The following is a 21,635-nucleotide window of genomic DNA, read 5'->3' as shown; positions in this document are numbered from 1 at the left end:
AGTAAGTTCTTACTGAAATCATGCTGGAGACATCTGTTATTGCACTTAACAGATTTGCTGAGTGCAAGTAACCTTTAAGAAAATAGAATCATGAAAATAGTTATGTTCAAAGCTCAGAGTTAGAATTGTCCTTTGTGTTGGAGGATTCTAACCCATCCTATTTTATCCTATTCTTAAAGTTGACAAATATTTCACGAAGACAAGATTTCCCTCCACCGCCCCCCCCATACCAAACTGTTAAGCTTTTAAACAAAGCTTGAACTAATGAAACTTTAAAAAAATGTATTCAACTTGAAATGCGTTGTGGTATGACACCTGTTTCTTAAAACGAATAACAGAATAACAAAAAACTCATCAGTTGACTTCAGTATCACCTCAAGAAAATAGCAGCTTGCCCGCTAGTTTTGCTAGTTTTGTTCTTGTGGTTGAATAGAACAGGTGTAAAACAGTATTACATCTCTCCATAATATCAAGTTGCAGAGCCTACTTAAGGGAGTAATTTTTAAGTTCGATGGTATTACATACCTTCACATTGTTGTGCAACCATCACTACTATCTATCTCCAGAACTTTTTTTCATCTTTCCAAAGTGAAACTCTGTACCCATTAAACAATAACTTACCATTCTCCCTACCCTGCCTCTCTGGAGACCACCATTCTACTTTCTGTCTTTAGGGTCTTCATATGAGTGGAATCATGCAGTATGCGCCCTTTTGTGATTGGCTTATTTCACTTAGCATAATGTCTTCAGGGTCCCTCCACGCTGTAGCATATGTCAGAGTTTCCTTCCTTCTTAAGGCTGAATAACATTCCGTGATATGCGTGCAACACGTTTTGTTTTTCCGTTCATGTCGGTCAGTGAACACTTGGCTTGCTTCCACGTAATGCTGCTGTGAACATAGTTGTCCAAATACCTCTTTGAGTTCCTGTTTTCCATTCTTTCGTGTATATACCCAGAAGTAGAATTCCTGGATCATATGGCAATTCTCTGTTGAATTTTCTGAGCCACGGCCACTGTTGTACAGTAACTGTACCATTTTACATGCTCACCAACAGTGTACAAGCGTTCCGATTTTTTCACATCCTCACCCAGTACTTACTATGTTCGGCTTTTGTTTGATAGTAGCCATCCTATGAGTGTGAAGTGGTGTCTCATTGTGGTTCTGATTTGTATTTCCCTGGTGATGAGTGATGTTGGGTATCTTTTCGTGTGTTGTTTGGCTATTTGAATATCTCCTCTGAAGAAATGTCGATTTTCTTTGCCCATTTCTTAATTGCTTTATTTGTTTTTTGCTGTTGAGTTGTAGGAGTTCTTTACATATTCTGCATATTTAACCTCTTCTCATGTATACGATTTGCAAATTTTTTCCCATTCTTTGAGTTGCCTTTTCACTCTGTTGATAGTGTCCTTTAATATACAGAAGTTTTTCATTTTGAAGCAGTCCAATTCATCTATTCTTTTTCTCTTTTGTTGCTGTGCTCTTGGAGTCACATCAGAGAAATCATTGCAGAATCCAATGTGATGAAGCTTCCCCCTATGTTTTTTCCTAAGAATGTTATGGTTTTATCTCCTATATTTAGGTATTTGGTTCATTTTGAGTTAATTTTTCTATATAATATAAGGTCAGGGTCCAAATTTATCCTTTTGCATGTGGATATCCCATTTTCCCAGAAGCATTTGCTGAAAGGTGGCTACTTCTTAAGCAAGAATTGTTTTAGTGGATGTTTCCAAAGCAATTTCTTACCATTTCAAAGGTCGAACAGATAATGATTAAGTTGTGCATCACTTAGAAGTAGATTTTGCCCTCTCACGAGTTGAAGAGTCCTGAAGATCTAAGATCATTTACATCCCTCAGGAAGAAGAAATAACGTAGCCTTCTAGGGCAAAGAAGGAAGATATGAAAACTGCAGGACATCCCACTGGTCAAAGTACGTCTGCCTGGTTTGCTTTTTCCAAACGGCCACACTCAGTTGGGTAGAGCGGCCTCCCTCCTACCTGACAACCTTGGAGGTTGGTGAGGAAGATGTCCTCACTTTTTCTTTGGAGTTTGGTTATTTTATTGACATTTGCTGAATCACATGGTGAAGCTGGAGGACTTGCGCTGCAGAGACAAAAAAGAAATACTGACCTCCAACAGTAAGTAGACACATGGATTATTTCTGCTGATGGACTAGGGTGGGTCCTCATCAGTTTTCACAAATAACCAGGTAAGCAAAGGTGTAATTTTTCTTGAGGAAAACAATGATGTTAAAAACAGTTAGGGGAAAACAGTTGTATGGTTGTATGGAAGTATCTTTTTATACACAAACTTTCCATTTATCATTTTGCAAATTAGGCAAGCATACAATTCCTAGGAGATATCTCCAGGAAATTTGCAAAGAAAGAAATGGCAGATGGGCAGGGAGAATTTGGCTGAGTTGACCACAAAGCAAAGGTGTATGCAGTCTGTCGTTAGTCGCTGAGAAACTCTGTTCTTTAGACTTCAAAGCTATGTGCCATAATCACCGATACATTCTCTGGCTTGGATTATGCAGACCTCGAATGACTGCAGAGAGAGGGAATTTAGTGTTTCTTACTGGATCAGCTCAAAACATTGAATTTAGAACTGGATCCCGGGGAAAAATTAAATTAAATGATGAAGACCTTGGCGAATGTTTACATCAGGTAATACACTGGAAATGCATTGACGTAGCTTTGTGTGTTTGTATATGGTTACTTGATTGAACAGGCCTGTGGGGTTTTTTTGGTTTTTAAAATTTATTTTATTATTATTTTTTATACAGCAGGTTCTTATTAGTTATCTATTTTATACATATTAGTGCATACATGTCAATCCCAATCTCCCAATTCGTCACACCACCACCACCACCCCCTGCCACTTTCCCCCCTTGGTGTCCATACGTTTGTTCTCTACATCTGTGTCTCTATATCTGCCCTGCAAACCAGTTCATCTGTACCATTTTTCTAGATTCCACATATATGAGTTAATATATATTTGTTTTTCTCTTTCTGACATACTCCACTCTGTATGACAGTCTCTAGCTCCATCCACGTCTCTACAAATGACCCAATTTTGTTCCTTCTTATGGCTGAGTAATATTCCATTGTAGATATGTACCACATCTTCTTTATCCATTCGTCTGTCAATGGGCATTTAGGTTGCTTCCGTGACCTGGCTATTGTAAATAGTGCTGCAATGAACATTGGGGTGCATGTGTCTTTTTGAATTATGGTTTTCTCAGGGTATATGCCCAGTAGTGGGATTGCTGGGTCATATGGTAATTCTATTTGTAGTTTTTTAAGGAACCTCCATACTGTTCTCCATAGAGCTGTATCAATTTACATTCCCACCAACAGTGCAAGAGGGTTCCCTTTTCTCCACACCCTCTCCAGCGTTAATTGTTTGTAGATTTTCTGATGATGCCCATTCTAACTGGTGTGAGAAAGAGGCCTGTGTTAATCTGTACTTTGAATCTTTAGCACAGGGAACATATCGGAGGTGAAACAAGTCCTTGGAAAGAACAATGCCCTAGGGTTAATGAGGGGTACAGGTAGTATTTCTAGCAGGAAGTGGCTCACTGTGTAGGCTTATTTACTGTAATCCACAGAAGGTGCAGAGGGTGATAGTGGGGCCTCTTTAAAGGGGACCGAGGATGGAGGGGGACCATAGAAAGTGGTAGATGTGACCAGTTTACTTTTGCCACACAACAGACTTGGCCAGTTATTCTCCTGTCTTATTGAATGCTTTCAGTGCTCATTGTTTTCTGCATCACGCAGGCCTATCCGTCGTAATGTTAGAAGTTGGTATTTAGAGCTTATTATGGGCTATCCGCTGTGCTCAGCACTTTGTGTGCATTGTCTCCTCTAACCCTCGCAGCTGCCCCATGAGGTTGGCGTTACGCTTACCCCTTCAGTAAGGGAGGTAGAGGATCTCTGCAGCCACATGTCCGAAGACATACATTAAATGGCTGAGCCAAGACTTAAAACCTGAACAGTCTCATTCCAAGCCAGGCCTCTTTACGTGCATTCTAAAGGGAGAATATGCAGGTGGAAAATTCCTTGATATATTGCCACTGAAAGGGTAAATGGAATTATGCCACGGCCATTTTAGTCCAATGTTTATTATACGTGGCATTGTTCTGGTTTTTCTAATAATGGGCGAGAGCTCGGGGCTTAAAATAGAATATACTACTCAAATTTTAAAAATGTTATTCTTATATACATGATTCTTTCACTAGCGTTCTCTTCCTCCTCCTTTTTCTTCTCCTTTTTAAAATTAGATCCAGGAAAACAAAGATGATATAACGAACTTAAAAAGAGGTGCAATTGGTCTGCCTCAGAATATTTCCAGTCAAATCCACCAGCTCGATTCCAAGGTGAGTCTGACCTCCCCACCCTCAGAGCAAATGGGTTCTCCTTAATTCAACCTTGTAAATAATTCTTTTTCAGAAGATATACCAAACGTGTATCCTCTTTAGAAATGTAGTGCTGTGATCGTGGGCTTTTTGGTTAAATGACCCAGCTCTAGTGGAGGGTGTAGAGGTGGTGATGGACCGCGGTTGGAAGTTCTGTGACCAGAGCTTGTGGAGTAAGTTGGCTTTGCTCACGTGCTGATAGCACAAGGTGGTTGGATCACTGTCACTTAGGAAAATTCCCAGAGTCACCATGCACAGAGAATCAACGAAGCAACTTATCATTGGGTTGTACTTCTTAAAAAAAAAAAAAATGCATGCCGTGGAAGAGAGTAGGAAGGAAGGGAAGCCTGGAGGGGAGAGAAAGGAGGAGGGAAAAGGCAATAAGAAAAGGAACAAACAGATAAAGTAAGTCCGCAGCAGAAGGTGTTAGGAAAATATGTCACAGGCTAACATTATATGTGACGTGCCTTTGAACCAGCTAACGGATGTTTTCTCCTCCCCACTGCTAGCTCGTGGATCTTGAGAGAAAATTTCAAAGCTTACAGCAGGTGAGTCCCGTACCTACTAGAGAGCCAACATCTTTCATTGAAAATACACTAGAATCATTGATGGAGCTGGTATTCTTAAGGTGGATGGAGAATCAATATCAAGGACTTTGCTTTTTCCATGATTTAATTCTCATCACAATTAAAAAAAATTTTTTTGGAGTATAGTTGATGTACAATGCTGTGTTAGTCTCTGCTGTACAGCAAAGTGACTCAGTTATGCATCTACATATATCCACTCTTTTTCAGATTCTTTTCCCATATAGGTCATTACAGAGTATTGCGTAGAGTTCCTCGTGCTCTACGGTAGGTCCTTATTAGTTACCTGTTTTCTATATAGTAGTGTGTCTATGTCAATCCCAATCTCCCAATTTATCCCTCCCCCCACCTTTTCCTCCTGGTAACCATAAGATTGTTTTCTACATCTGTGACTCTCTGTTTTGTAAATCAGTTCATTTAATTCTCATCACAAGTCATGCTTCCCAGGACACAGATGAAGCAAAGTGAGCCTCAGAGAGATGAAGGTCGCTGGGCATGTGAAGTCCTCTGACTCTGAGTTTAGCCGTCCATGTGCTCTGCCTCTTCTGCTGGCGCTTTTTAACCGTGCAACTTTAGGCTGAAGCTGGCCAGCTAGCGACCACCCAACTTGCCGATTCAGGCATCCAGGCCTCGGCTTTCCAAGGCCTTACATTTTCTCTAACGTTAAACTTAGAAGTCTAGGATGTATCTCAAAATATTCCAAATCTTAAAAGTATATTTGCTGGTAATTAAATCTGAACAATTGATTAGAATAAACCTTCCATAACTTTACTACATGCTTGTAAACTAGTCCTTGTGATTTTAGACTTCTTATCCCTTTTGTAGGGAGCTGACATTTTTGAGACTTTCATGGGAGCTGTAAGCTTCCACGCAGAGAAATGCATAGAAGGTCTCCATATTTTAAATTTTGAAAAGAAGCAAGGGAATTCCAGGTTAAGAATCCCTGCTCTAATATTCTTGGTCTGTTTTTGATTATGCTTCACATGTTGTCCTCTACTTCAGTGTTTTACAATTGGTGAACAAGTTCATGTATTCTTTTTGCTGGCTTTGTTAATAAATTGCCCTTTCAGCCTTTTATCTTTTTATGGAGTAGCTGAGGAATTAGAAATGAGCACGGCACAGCACGAGAGTTTTCAGTCTCCTAGAGTGCTTCTTCATTCCCACCAAAGGTCAAGAACTGGAGGCCATGGTCCAATTAGCTCAGACTGTCCTCCCTCTGCCCATCCCCCTGGGAAGAGTTTTTAATGATTTAGGAATGGAAGTGCCTGCCTGCCTTTGGATGGGGCAAGTGCGCTCTGGGCACCACAGTCCCCCGAGTTCCCTATTGTCTTCCTCCTGACTGCTTGCGGATCCCACTTCCTGCTGGGCCCCCGTGGGCTTTTGAGTTTTTCATCCTCAGCGTTGTCTTGTATGCCAGAAAAAACTCTAAGTGAGTTTGTGGTTAATTTTTAATAGTATCCTGTGATGAACAGAGCTAATTGTGGTACTGGCACAAAGATAGACAGAATAATGCAAGAAAACAGAGGCCAGAAAGAGACCCCCAAAGGTATGGGCACCTGACTTATTACAAAGGTGGAGAGAGAATGGGCTTTGCACTAAATGGTGCTGAGTCAGCCTGCCATCCTCTGCTCTCAGTTTCATCTGCAAACGGAGGGAACAGACTTCATTTTCTCTCTGAGTCACCAAATATTTTTTTTTAATGTGAAGAATAATTTGCCCCTATTTTAATTTTTAAAACAGAATTAGACAAAGATTAGGTGAAATTAACGGGATAGCTTTCCTTGCATAATCACTTGTCCTCTCTAAAGAAGTTTCCTCTGCCCCCAAAGGCATTACATATCTTACAAGACTGGAACTGGTAGCTGACATAGGGTAAGATTCCCCAGGTTCTATAGACAAAGGCAGGTCTGTCTGTGACTCTGGTCTGAAAGCAGTCATGTGAGCACGAGACTGGAGGGTGTATCTAACAGGCCACATTTCCAATAAAGGGTCCTGGAGTGAAAAGAGTTCAGTTATCTTAACCCAGGGGAGGAGGGGTGGCAGCAAAAGATGATCCTATTTCAAATGCTTATCTGGAGGCACCAAAGATAAGAACAACAGCAACAGAACCGGAACAAGAGAAACGTCCATGTGATTCCCACAGCTGAAATCTGGACCCGTGTCCACCAACGTACGTTTGTCAGGTGAACAATGCTTTTCCAAAGAGTAGAGTGAGAATCCTCGCCTGCCACTCATGCCTCATCCCATCCCTGGTTAAATGCACGTTAATAGTGAAGGAATGTGAATAGGCCTGATGATATCAAATGCTTTGTTTTTTCATAAGAGAGTTGATATGAAGAAGAATTTAAGTAATGGATTGAAAGTCTGGAGGAAGACCCTCCATTGATCAGGAGTAAAATGTAGTTTTATACACATACCCGCTCTGGAACACGGAAAGCACGATTGTCTCGCTGACCCTCCTGTCTTTGTTTCAGACACATGACAGAAAGGTCTGCAGCAGCAATCCGTGTCAGCACGGGGGAACCTGCCTCAATCTCCAGGATTCCTTCTTCTGTATCTGTCCCTCACAGTGGAAGGTGAGTCACTCGGGCTTTGGTTAAGGATGGTGAGTCAGCATCGGTGGTTTCCTTGGAGTCCTTCAGACATATTTAATTCTCCATCCAAGGTTTCTAGGATTCTGTGGTCTCCTGAATCAGAATGAATGACACCATGTACGCCAGCATCCAAACAGCGGCAGGCATGATTCTATCCCCCACTGAATACTAAGCCATCTTAAGGAGGGTTCACTGGATTGGATACTACATGTTATTCGGGCTAGCATGAATTTAAATTGTTCAGCCTTGAAAGTACTGAACAAATCTTGATATAGCCTGTACATTTTCCTGCCCTTTTCTATTAATGGTGAACATGTTCCTGACATGTGCATTAAAAAGAAATTATGTGACTATTCCCAGGCAGAGCTCGATAGTGAAATGAGGGTTAGCCTGTATAAGGATTCTTCTCTTGTGACTGGTGTGATCCGCGAAGAGCTCTTTGTCTCTGTTGGGCCATACCTGAGTTCCAGAGGAAGGATGACTGGAGACCAGTCTCAATTTTAATGTATTTGGCTCGACCAAGGATTTCTTTCCTGTCCGTGTTTAAATCCTTCATCGTATCCTGTGAAGACTGGCCCCGGATGCCTCTGTGACCTGCGACACTTGACTTTGTTCTTTGTCTGAACGCAGGGTCCTCTGTGCTCCGTTGACGTTAACGAATGTGAGATTTACTCAGGAACACCCTTGGGCTGCCAGAATGGAGCCACGTGTATAAATACAGAAGGAAGTTACAGGTAACTTTTTTTCTTTCCTTTTTTTTTTCTTAAACCAGTAAGTATTTATTTTTCATACTCACAGGTCTGCATATTAGCCACGGTGGCTCTGCCTCATTTCGGTTTGGTCTGCAGGTCTCGTTCTTAGGTGTGGGCTGGAGGTATCCCAGCTGCCTGAGAAATGTCCTTCTCATGGCCAAGGTCAAAAGCCCCCAGAGAGTTAAACAGAAATATGTAACGTCTCTTAAAGCTTTAGCTCAAAACTGTCACTTTTGCCTGTTTTTTTGTTTTTTTAAAAAAATATTAGGGTGTGTTTTTTAAGGACTAACACATCCCCTGGTTAAAAGTGTCCAAGATTAAGTATCTGTATTACCAGCAAAATTAGGTGCTCCCTGGGGAAGTCACGTGGTGCTCATTGAACATACACATAGCTATTGACTTAGATGGAAGAAAGCTTGTGTGACCTCAGCTCTCACCCCACGAAGAAATTCTTTCTCTGGAATCTCTGAGGAACGAGAAGGAGGCCACCATGGCTGGGGTAGAGTGAGGATGGCCCGGGGCAAGATGAGGCTGAAGGGTTAGTAGGAGTCACAGCATCAAAGCGGCAGCCACTGAGGAGCCTTACATAGTAGAGGGAGGGACCCCCCCCCACCCCCCGCATACCAGCGAGCCCCTGCTGCCCTCACTCCACAGAGCGGAGAGCTGACAGATCACATCAGGACATCTCCATTCAAGCGCTAAGTGCAGTGTTAGCCGTAACCAGAGCAGAGATTGAACCGAGGTTTTCTTCACGCGGTTAGCGCTCACTGTCTTTCTTCAGTTGGCCATCAGGCCCTCACCACAGTCGTCAGGCCTCCCCCATCTTCTCTTCTGATTGCCTCTGTCACATGGCTCGTCCGCAGCACTGTCGAGCTCCACTCAGGCATCGCCCTCTGCAGGAAAACTCCCCTTCCCTTACGAAGCCGACTCAGGTATCCCGATGCGTCCATGTTCCCTTCAAACTCTAGGAATGTTGGTCTTTAAAGCTACACTGGCTGATGCACTATCTTGTTAAATAATCAAGTCCAAACATGTATGGCGGGTCAATGTCAGACTGTTTCTGTAGTTTCTTAAAAATCACTTTAAAAAACCCTCAAACCTCTAGACATTATCTTTCCCTATAGTTTGGTGGATCTCCTATATTCTGTGATTATTAAAAGATAAAGAAATTGGTTCTGTTATGACAAAATCTCTGGGTGTGACCTCACTGGAGTAAAGAGCAATTATTTACTCTCTCGCTAGTGTCCCTGATGTCTTGTTCTTCAAGTCCCTTGTAACAATCCATTCTGACCTTTCCAGCAAAAATGAGCACAGTAATTTTGGTTTTGGCCTTGTCATCTGTTAACACATGATTTTCTCAAAGAGCAACTGCAATCTTCCTCTTTTTCATTTAGTTGATCCTTTTGTTCTTTTGACCTGATGTTAAAAATGTTTGCTCATTGCAAGTTACAAACTTAACTCATTCAGGCTTCTGGTGGATGTGTCTGTGAGTTTAAGTGTCACGCACATTGTACCGCCTGTGATGTAAATGAACTATTACATTATTAAAGAGCCTTTTGCTCTCTGGATTTTGTTTCTCATTTAAAGGAACCCCCTGATCCCTGCTTTTATAAACATTCAAGCTTGGGCCAGATCCAGAATGCAGGTCTAATCTTTCATTGCCTTGAAAGCATTATCTCCTCATTTCTGTTTATGGGCATTTATCAATGAGAATTGCTGCTTGCAGATATCAGTGGCAAATCACTCCTAGCACGAATCATCCCGCCTTCCCGTTACTGAGGAATGTCCTGGAGATTAGTTCTCACTCTTGATCTTGTGTTATCATCACTGTCTTCTGGAGTCTTGCAAGTCAACACAATAACAGATGTGTGCAGCAGGGAGTGGAGACCCATAGACGAAGCCAAAATCGTTTTTTTCCCCCCCAGGACAAACTTGTATTTTTACCCCTGCAAAATGGAAAAGAAAAGAAAAATTTTAACACAAGTATTTGCTGCATGTCAGAGGTTAATTTTTCCAGATACAAACGAGAAGGAGGGAGGGAGGGAGGGAGGGGGGGAGAGAGAGAGAGAGAGAGAGAGAGAGAGAGAGAAGGGAGGGAGGCCATTGTATTTGTTGAGAGCTGCCTAAATGGCAGATTCAACTGGATAGGGCAGCACTGAATTATTTCCTCTTGCACCGTCCTATCAAAGAAAGCCCGGGGCCTGATTGTGCTGACCCTGGGAATGGTTTTGGTTTCTAGTTTCTGCCCTTCATAGCGTTGCTGGAGTACGCTAGGGAGCACAGCACTTCACTCTGGTTTCTTCTTGCTGTGGGGATGCTTTATGAAGCCTCACAAATTCCAGCTGATTATCTGTGACCTAAATACTTTCATTCAGGCATATGATGAAGTCTTTCTGAAGGAATAAAAGAGCATATATCGAAAAATGTACATGAGCATAAGATTAAACGCTTGCTCTGTGGAATCTATGTGGAATGAAACAAAGATCCTTTAGATATTTTCTCGAGTTCTACTGATTACGTGAGGTGAAATCCTTGTTAATCAGTAGCTTCCCTGAGACTAGAAGCCCCTTCTGGAAACTTCTGTGGGCAGTGGATGAAGGCAAGCTTGAGACCCTGTCGGGTAATCTGGGTGTGCAGACATGTGTCTGTGGCGAGCAGGGTTTGCTCTGGATTTGCAGGCTTCTCCATTCTCTGACTCTTAGAGCCCACTCACTTGAGGGAGACAAAGGAGTCTTTATTTACGGGGATTAATAACTTTTAATTATAAAGACCTTTGAAAGACAAAGCGCTATGCAAATACTAATTCATTGGAAGCCCCATTTCACAGAAAAATTTCTGGTAAAAATTCTTTCTTGGAGTAACGAAAGTAGAGCAGGAAAAACCATCGTCTGTTTCCCCGACTCCTGTGGCTCGTGGTCTTGTCCCAAGCGCTCAGACAGCTCACAGGTAATGTTTTGCCAGTTCTCGATACTGTTATTGCCTCTTTATTCTGAAGAAGTGATTCCTATTGTTTCCTGCTGACTATGGGTGTAAGACAGTCCGTGGGACCCACATTTGCCATGCATGGACGGTGCATGTTATATACCTCAGGCTCAGATCTAGAAGGCTTTCTAGGGCAAAAAAAAAAAAAAAAGTTGAGTTTTTTGTTTTTTCTCCAAGAACACAATGGTGTTTATCATATTTTATTTTACTTATTTCCATTCTTATCACTGGTAGATTTTAAAACAGGCAGAGCTTATGATGGAGGATCGTCTGGTTTTAGCTCAGATTGTAGTTAAGTATTAAACGTATTACATCTTTTAGTTAGTCAGTTATATTAATATTGAACCACGGAACCAACACAAGTTAAACTATGACCATGAAAATATATGTGACCTCGTCTCACCTGCCAAATGCACTTGCAGCGTTTTTGAAGATGGAAAAGCCTAGTTTTTCTTCTGCTGGGACCAAATCAGCCATAGAAGGTCGTTACAAAAGTGACTTCTTCAGGGAGGCATATAATTCACTACTCTTTTTCCTTAAGGGTGTATCCAGACACCTTGAGAATATACATTTTGCATGCAAACACTGTTACGTTAAAAAGACATGTAAAAATGGAAAGTCTTCAACTAACTGTCCCTTTCAGAACATGGGAATGCGATGTGGAAAAACAATAGTACAGGGATAACACTGACCTACGTTTTAATTCATCTTCTGCCAATTGCTAATTCTGTGCCTTGGGCAATTTGAACCTTGCCAGTAAAATGGGATTAAAAATATTTGTCTTTGAGGATCATAGTAAGGAAATTGCTCTTGTATTTGGCTTCCTTCCTCCCCTTAGGCTTTCTTCTTCTCCTCGTGTTATCTAAACTTAATGAAAGAAGTATACTTTGTAGCTCATTAGGGAAGTGCTGCAGGATTAAAATATATTCTTCTCCGAATGACAATAGCAAGGGAGAAGGAAGAGAGGATTTAACTGCAGCTCTTCTCAAATTTCAAGTCCTTTTCCAGTAGTAAAGCACTTAGTGATAAGATAAATGCACACTTTCCTGAGCACTTCCTACAGGAAAATGCCTTTAGACCCCAAGGTGAAAATAGTGTTCGTAGATTGGCACTTATATTTTACAAGAAACAGAGGCAGAGGGAGTTATTATTACATGGTCTAAGGTGAAGAGTTAACAGGAAGGGTCAAGACCTAGGCAGTCTTGTCCCATGGGTTCCTGAATACTCAGACTTCTCATACATCACAGACTCAGAAAGCTAGTAATAGTTGGTTTAAAGATTAAAAAAATTTTCTTTTGGTGGGTGGAGGTGCTGGTAAAATAAACTTTTAGCCAGGAAGCCACCTGGATCAGATCCTCAAACGTGTGCAAGAGATGGTCCAAAGTCCTGCCGTCTCCAAGAGTCTAATTAAATTGTCTGAAAGAATATTCTGTGTAAGGCTGGGAGAGTGAAGAGGAAAGGGAAGAGAATATGAGAGGGGGAGTGTGGAAAAAGAGAGATGAGAAGAAGATAAACAGCTATGGGTAAGGAATGAATAATTGAATTTCTTTTGAAGTTTAATCATATATTGCTATCAATCTGTGACCTTAATGAGAAAGGCAACCTTGGAATGCTCAGAAATGTGATTTATTAATGGAACAGGTTTTACAGAATTAGTTATTGATGTTGCAAATTGCATGGGACACACTTATACCAAAAAAGTATTTATCTGAAATGCAAATTTTAAACCGGGCATCCTGTATCTTTATTTGCTAGGCCTGGCAACCCCACATGTGAGTGCCTGAATGGTATTCACCATACTCTGACTCTCCATCTCTGGCCACATTCGTTGGTCTCTTTCTTCCTTAGAACCCACTCGAAGGTGCCACCGCAGCAGTTGTTTCTGGGGCCTCCACGGCTGCACAGAGTTCTGTGCCCAGAGTGTGGCTCCTAGAGCTTCTCCAACAGCCAAGCTCCCCTTTCCCTCACTGCCAATCACACATTTGTTTTTATCCATGGACATCAGCTGAGCTCTTTGTGCCTCAGCACGTATCGTTAAAAGAGCTTCCTTAGGGCTTCCCTGGTGGCGCAGTGGTTGAGAGTCCGCCTGCCGATGCTGGGGACACGGGTTCGTGCCCCAGTCCGGGAAGATCCCACATGCCGCGGAGCGGCTGGGCCTGTGAACCATGGCCGCTGAGCCTGCGCGTCCGGAGCCTGTGCTGCTCCACAACGGGAGAGGCCACAACAGTGAGAGGCCCGCGTACCGCCAAAAAAAAAAAAAGTTTCTTTACCAGGTAGACCGGCCCCTTTTCCAGAACACTCAGAAACTAGTTCACGGTCCATGGCCACACAGGTCCTCCTTGTACCTTGACTCTGCCCTCGGCCCCAATGGCCAGCATGGCTCAAGTCAGGCAAACAGTGCCCTGCGGGCCTGGCTCTCACTCCATCAGCTGTGCTCAGACCTGTGTAAAGAAGTGTAGCTCAGCGATTCCTCCACCTCCCCCACCCACTTCCCCCAGCCATCTCACACCATCCACGTTCCCTCTGAAGCTGCAGGACAGATATAAAACTAACGCAGCAACTTTAAGATTACCATAGCTTAAAACAACTTCGCTTATTTGATTATTACTGAACTGAAATCTCATGACAAAACACCCACAGCTAGTTTAGGTAATATGTGTTAATTACATCTTGTGAGTTACAATGTGATAATGAAAGACATGTTACTATGTTAACTCCTGTCTTATGGATAGAAGTGTTGCCCTTGTATAATCATCATCATCATAGACTCTGAGATGTGGATATACCACTGTCCGTGAGGTTATGCAAGCCTAGAGAATATTCGGGAATTTATCCGTTCAGTCAAGGTCACCTGTGCTTACTGGCGTGTCCAGCTGGTTGGCCTATGAACGGCTGCGATGATCTCTCCCTTTACCGTCCCGATGAACTCCGTCCCCCTTAGTTTATAGATGGCTGACCTTTGAAAGCACTGTTTGATGACCTGATAGCAGAAGAATTTATAGTGGTAGTCGTGCCCTCTCACCCCATATTTGAGATGATAACACGTTTACTCAATCTGCCACTTAAAGAAGCACACGGTGATTTTCTCCCAAGACGCCAGCCAGGAAGTCTGGTTTGCTGGTTTATGATTCCACGTGAAGATCACTGACCCGCAATCGGAATTACTGCTATTTTTTTTATTGACGCTAAGAAACAGGTCCTGACGTTGTGCTCTGTGTGACCAACAGTTGTCTCTGCTCGCCTGACACCCACGGCCCCCAGTGTGCATCCAAATACGATGACTGTGAGGGGGGTTCCCAGGTGCGCTGTGTCCACGGCATCTGCGAGGATCTGGTCCGAGTGCAGGCTGGAGAGGTGGGTGTCTTCCGGAGCGGGACCCCTCGGGAGAGGCCTGGGTATTAGTTCCTCGCTCTGCGTAGCTGTGTACAAGCTGGACCCTGTGGGGCTGCAGAGGGGAGCCACGTCCTGCCCTTAAGCTGGCCTCAGATGAGGAAGGTTGTGACCGTTGTCTATAAATAAACAGAAAACGGGACCCAGAGGTTGATTTCATTATATAAATCCGAGCTTTCTTTTTTTATGATTCGTCCATGAATCTCCCTGTGAGGCATGACCTTCTCTTGGCCTTGTGAGTTTTAACGTTGACAAGACATGGCAACACAAAAGGCCTGCCCTTGTTTGCAACCATTTTAAGGAATCTGGATTTTTCTGGCCCCTGAGCCCCTGTGACTGCTGCAGACTCCACTTCCCTGAGCGTCCCCTGTGCTCTGGGTCCTGGCGACCTTGATTCCTGGCCTTCAAGGTCACCCAGCCCTGGCCCACTTGGCCTTGCTGGAGACCTTCCGGTCTTTATTTTTAGTTCTATTTTTCTGCCCATGTGATGGAAAATGGTTCCCTTCCAGCCGTGGTGAGAGGGGTGGTGGTGGGTGGAACCTTCAAAAAGGAAACAAACAGAATTGACTTTCCAAGGTCTGTGCCTACATGGGTGTTTTTCCCTCTAAAACCAGAGCAGGCTGAGTTGATTGACTTTAATTATATTGACTTATAGCTCTTGATTGTTGTTACTCTTTCCCAGGCATCTCTGGGGGCAAATGACAGGTTTCCCTTATTCTAAAATAAAGCCGTTTCTCTTTTTTTCATGGTCTGGTCTAAATGCTTAATCATATGGGAAGAAAAAGAGAAGCCACTCGATTGGTCTCGTGGAAATGAACGTTAGAGGAAAGATCAGCTGTGGGCTTGGAGAGATTTTCAAAGGCTTTTCATGCTCATTTTCCTTGATTGCTTTTTCTCACACCCTTGTCGTCCTGCCAGCCCAAGTACAGCTGCCTCTGCGATGCCGGGTGGACGGCCCCGTCGAACAGCATGGCCTGCACGCTGGACAGAGACGAGTGCAGCCTCTGGCCTCCGCCCTGCTCAGCGCTTGTGCAGTGTTTCAACACGCCGGGCTCCTTCTATTGTGGCGCCTGTCCCGCAGGTATATGGACGTGTCCCCACCCGGCCACAGATGCCTGGCAGCCAGGCAAAACGCCAGAACCAAGTTCCTTCCACTGCCGAGGGATAAGAATGCCATTTTCAGGACAGCTTCCGATCCACTTTCATGTCCTGATGCACTAAATCCCGCTCCAGGCCATCTTACTGCTGCAGCAATTCAACAGAAGAAATGGGGGGTTTGTCCCAAAGTGTGCCGGAGTCAGATCTCGGGGCCAGGGTTAGCCATAGAGTTCGGGAGGTCAAACGTTTGGTTGCTATGGCTGTGAACCGATTAGACTTGAGATCAAAAGACATGTGCTCTGGTCCCACGTTTCGTATGAACCAGATGATTGTAGACTTGGGCAAACTGAGCTCTGACTGTGTTCACTGGAGTCCAGTAGTCCTCACCTGGGTGTGTCGTTAGAAGACCCTGGGGCCTGGCTGTAAATAGGGTCGTCCAGCTCCATCACAGACCCAGAGAGACCGAACCTCCAGGGTAGGTCCCTGAGAATGTGGACTCAGGGCTCAGAGACTGCCTGGGTTTGAGTCAAAGCTTCATTTCTTACTGTGAGATCACCATCCTCCCTTCAAGGCATGCTTGCAGAGCACCTACTGTGAGCTGAGCACTGCTCTGGGTGCACTGGTAAGCGATCGACCAGACCCCAGAGAGTTTACAAGGCCCGTCTGCACTCCCTGGGTGTTCTTAGAAAGCGGAACCCAAGGAGAATATAATAACGGCAGCTATTCCTTATGAGAATGTCATTAAGGCACTGTGCTAGGCAATTTCTAATTCATGCAGCTACAACAGAAACAAGAAACGGTAGGAATTAGTGTTATTCCCATTTCGAAGTGTAAAAACTTGAACCTCAGAGAAGGTAAATAACTTGCCCAAGATCTAAGAGCTTAGCCTCAGTCAGGATCCAAACCCAGGTCTGCTTGGCTCTGGGTGAGAGCTGAGCTGCTGGGTTCTCCCTTATCCTCTCTTGCCAGGGAACCTCACGTGCCTGTTGGTTCACTTAGCAATGTCTGGTTTAGTGACTTTCTTCATCTTACGTGTTTAGATCTTGTACAACTAGAAAGACATCGAAGAAAACACGTCAAGACCTTTTCCTTCTTAGTTCTCAGGGGCAAGCAAAATGTGCAAATAATCATGTTCTTGAAGGTAATTTGCCAATGACAGTCTTTAAAAACTAGAAATCAGAAAAGTAAATCATTTAAAGTATAACCTGGGCAAAGGTGTTCTTACATTTTTCTTTTCATTGTTGGAGAGGAAAAAGAGAAACACAAACTTTTTGTTTTCCTGTCAGTCACCTTAGTTTTCCCTGAATATCAAAGCAATATATGCTCTTAAAAAATATAAAGAAACTATAAAATTATGAAAAAAACAACAGAAAAAAAATATAGTCATCACTCAGAACCACCACTAATGTTTGAACGTATTTCCTTCCAGCTTTTTTCTATGCATTCAATTATTCACCCACAAATACGATAATTTTCTTAGGTAGATTTTTAGAAGGGGTCCCTACTTAGATCAAAGAAAATAAATATTTTAAAGGATTTAAAATGTTTTAAAAATTCTTATAATTTTAAATCATTTCAATTGAGTAATACAACTCAACAGTTGAATAAAACAGCTGTGTCTCAAGTAACATGATAATCCCTTCCTTCTTCAAGCCCCTTCTCCTGATGAGACCACTCTTAGCAACTGGTTCTCTCCTCTTCTGCCTTTTCCTTCACTCATACAAACACACAGACCTATATGCAGGTTTAAAAACAATTCTTTCCCCAAACTGGGATCACAGCTCTGCATATATTTCTAAAATTTGGTATTTTCAATTAAAATACATAAGGGAAAATTCTTTCAATGTGTGTGCACATGTTATTAAAATAGCTTTTAGCATCCAGTGGTATAGATGAGTCATAATATTTTCAGCTATGCTCCTATAGACCATTGAGAGTTTTTTTTCCCATTAAACAATGCTGCAGTAGATACCAGCTTACCTACATCTTTATGTACTGATAGTTTTATCATTGCAGAATAAGTTTTAAGAAGTGGAATTGTTAGTCAAAAGGTATGTATTTTAAAATTTTAAATGAATACTCCTAGATCTCTTTCCCGATAGGTTTTATTAATTTAACTTCTGACTAACAGCATATAAGACTACCCCATGTGCCCACCTCTTTGCCGGAATTTGATCGTAAGTATTTAAAACAAGTTTTGCCAATCTGATAGGTAGAGTATATCTCATTTTAATCAGTGGTTCCTTACACAGTTAAGCAGGTTTTCATGTGTTTTTAACTATTGAAGAGCTAACTTTTCAAACCTGTTTTTCTAGGCTGGCAAGGAAATGGATACATTTGTGAAGATATCAATGAATGTGAGATAAGCAATGGCGGTTGTTCTGTGGCTCCACCTGTTGCGTGTATAAACACACCTGGCTCTTACCACTGTCGTCCCTGTCCACCAGGTGCTACACCAAATTTCCTGATACCCTTACAGGCAAAACATGCATTTGAAAACAGGCTCTTGTGTTCCGTTGTAAATATGACTTACGTCTAAGGAGACAAACTGAATAGGGCAAAAAGTTTTACTTAACTTATGGATCCAGGGCACATTAGTTCAGCTATGTTATAAGAAAGAAAGAAAACATATTTTGAATATCAGTGGAAAACAATAAGCCTTTACAAACTGTGAAATAGCCTCTTGAGATAATGCAGAACTTGACAGATTTTCTCTATGGATCACAGACTATTGTTACCACAAATAATTTATTAATATAATGAACTCATGAGATGTTTTCCATATAAAGTTTACTTAATAACAGACATAATAGTAGGCATACCATACATGTGAGCTTCCCTTCTCTTCCGGAAAGAAGTCATGACTCCTATTCTCTAATCTAAACTGAGTTACTATCCAAGAAGTTCAGGGAGTTCTAAGGGGTAAACTGAAACCTGTATGTTTTATTAACATGAAATAACAGTACTTTGGACTTTTAGAATAATTCAGCTCCAAGATCTTCAAAGTCACTGTAATTAAAAAATGTCAACTTCCTTAGTGTCAGCACTTTCTAAGTCTCCCAGTAGTTTCATTTGTCTTCTTAGTTTTATTTGTGTCATTAGAAACAACCCTGAATGTTGTTTCTGAAATCAGTTTCCTAATTCTTGTTGTCCATTTTATTTTTTTAATATTTATTCTTTTATTTATTTATTTGGTTGCACTGGGTCTTAGTTGTGGCTCGTGGGCTCCTTAGTTGTGGCTTCAGGCCTCCTTAGTTGCGGCATGTGGGCTCCTTAGTTGTGGCAGGTGGGCTCCTTAGTTGCGGCTCGCCAGCTCCTTAGTCATGGCATGCAAACTCTTAGTTGCGACATGTATGTGGCATCTAGTTCCCTGACCAAGGATTGAACCCAGGCCCCTTGTATTGGTAGTGTGGAGTCTTATCCATTGCGCCACCAGGGAAGTCCCTGTCCATTTTCTTAACTATGGAATTTTATTTATGACATATTACATTTACATTTTCTGTTTTGATGGTAGAAGATCTGTGGTTGGTCTGGTTCCTGTGATACTTGATTCTCAGATTGGGATTCTTCTTGCATATTCCTGACGTTGCTTTTCATGCCCCTGCTCTTGCTGTGATCAGGGTACCAGGGCGATGGAAGAGTCTGCGCCCTCATAGACCTCTGCTCGGTCAATAACGGAGGCTGCCACCCACTCGCGTCGTGCTCCTTGGTTCTGGGTAATGACTCGTCTCTCCCTCTGGTTTGGGGTATTTTAATATGACCTTCTAAAGCAAATCAACATTTTAAAATCAAAATCCTCTATTTTCAAAATTCTTACTTTGGTCTTCAAACCAAAAATTAATCCATGTTCTAAAACTATACATTTGGATTTTAAAAAATGCAATAGGCTATGCTCTTTTATTATCTGCTCTAATTTTTGCAATTATTTCCCAAGATAATTAAGCCAGCTGATAGATGCATGACTGTATTCCAGCAGGAAGGAGAAAAGGAGGAAGGAGGACCTGTCCACTCTCTTTAAGGACTCCCCTTTCTGGGCCTTTGGCTCCACTGAGCCTGGCTGCAAGGGAAGCTGGGAAATGTAATCTTTATTTCAGGTGCCCATGCCCCCAGTTAAAATAAGGAGTTCACTACTAAGGAGGGGCAAATGGATCTAGGGTGAAAACCAACGGGGTCTGCTGTGCTGCATAAAAGAAGCTTCACCTCCTACAATTTAAAAAATACATACATATTACTAAATTTTCTCCCAGAAAATGTATCAGTTTATATGCTCATTTAACAGTGTGTGAAAATATACATTTACCCCACCCTTGACAATAAGGGGTACTATTGCTAGTTTTCGTTTTGGTCAATTTTATAGGCAAAAATTGCCTTCTCATTATTTTAATTTTGATTAAATCAAAAAACTTTCTGATTACTAATAATTCATAATGAATACTTTTTAGATATTTACTGGCCCTTTAAAACTTTTCTTTCATGTCCTTTGTTCATCTGCTTTCTTATTGATTTGTAACATTTCATTAGGTACTATGAGGATATTATCTCATTATCTTATGTTTTACATGTACTTTTCCTGGATGTTGTTTTTATTTTAATTTTTTGGTTGTATTTTCTATTTAGAAGTTTAAAATTTTTATTTAGTCAAAAAGGTAAATGTTTTCTTTTGGGGTCTTCCCTAAAGACCCCAAGAATTTGGGGAGAATTTGGTCTTCCCTACCAAACTCTTTAAAAATAGTCAAGTACATGTACTCTCATTTATTTTTAATATTAAAATCTTTGATCTTTTTAAGATTTGTTTTTATCTTTAAATTTGGGGAGAATTTGGTCTTCCTTACCAAACTCTTCAAAAATAGTCAAGTACATGTACTCTCATTTATTTTTAATATTAAAATCTTTGATCTTTTTAAGATTTGTTTTTATCTTTAAATTTGGGGAGAATTTGGTCTTCCCTACCAAACTCTTTAAAAATAGTCAAGTACATGTACTCTCATTTATTTTTAATATTAAAATCTTTGATCTTTTTAAGATTTGTTTTTATCTTTAAATTTGGGGAGAATTTGGTCTTCCCTACCAAACTCTTTAAAAATAGTCAAGTACATGTACTCTCATTTATTTTTAATATTAAAATCTTTGATCTTTTTAAGATTTGTTTTTATCTATAGTGTCAAATAGAGGTCTAATTTGATATTTTTGTCCAAATAGGTGACCCCAACTCCATTTATTGAATAACGTATCATATCTCTCGTTATTTCAAAATACCACTTTTACTTTTGCTAACTTGTCATATCACATATATGCAAGAATATATGTGTGTATATATGCATGTATATATGTGTATAACTCTTTAAGTGTTTATTAAATGACTAACAGCCCACTGAAGTGGTTAGGAGCGTGAATTCTAGAAGACTGGATTTTACTTTTCCCGTGGCTCCACCATGTTCTAGCTGTGTGTCCCTGATGAAAGGCACTTGATCTCTCTGTGCTTTGTCTTCATCTGTAAATGGAAATTATAACAGTACCTATTTATAGGGTTCTTGAGAGGATCAAGTTAGTCAGTATGTGTACAGTGCTTGCAACAGACACTGTCCTCAGAGGAATGCTCTTTCCTGCTGTCAAGCCCTCCATGATAAGAAACTCCCCTTTTCCTTGGCATGCCTCCCATTGGTACACAACTCAGGACCATGACATACAGGCTGACAGCACCAGTGTCAACCTGCAAATAAATATTGAAAATGTGTCATGTCTTTCTTATTCTTAAGATAAAAACTAGAAAAAAAAAGATTCTCGTATTTTCTCTTCACACCTCGCCTTGTCTGCCCCTGG

General features: G+C 41.6%; 1 protein-coding gene across 1 annotated transcript in view; it reads left to right on the top strand.

The window, feature by feature from the left end:
* The first annotated feature begins 1,986 nt into the window (after window positions 1–1,986).
* CUBN (cubilin) overlaps window positions 1,987–21,635 on the top strand; it is a 264,469-nt gene continuing 244,820 nt past the window's right edge. Inside the window, exons 1-10 of the mRNA XM_082649450.1 lie at window positions 1,987–2,136; window positions 2,535–2,664; window positions 4,281–4,376; window positions 4,925–4,963; window positions 7,474–7,575; window positions 8,224–8,327; window positions 14,555–14,681; window positions 15,636–15,798; window positions 18,131–18,262; window positions 19,436–19,531. Coding sequence (XP_082505576.1) covers window positions 2,024–2,136; window positions 2,535–2,664; window positions 4,281–4,376; window positions 4,925–4,963; window positions 7,474–7,575; window positions 8,224–8,327; window positions 14,555–14,681; window positions 15,636–15,798; window positions 18,131–18,262; window positions 19,436–19,531 — 1,102 coding nt within the window. The 5' untranslated portion in view covers window positions 1,987–2,023. The remainder of the gene's footprint in view (window positions 2,137–2,534; window positions 2,665–4,280; window positions 4,377–4,924; window positions 4,964–7,473; window positions 7,576–8,223; window positions 8,328–14,554; window positions 14,682–15,635; window positions 15,799–18,130; window positions 18,263–19,435; window positions 19,532–21,635) is intronic.

Source organism: Grampus griseus (genome assembly GCF_964374135.1).
Source record: "Grampus griseus genome assembly, chromosome: 2".
Lineage (NCBI taxonomy): Eukaryota > Metazoa > Chordata > Mammalia > Artiodactyla > Delphinidae > Grampus > Grampus griseus.
Note: the sequence above shows the minus strand (reverse complement) of the source record. Positions and strands in the feature narration are given on the sequence as shown.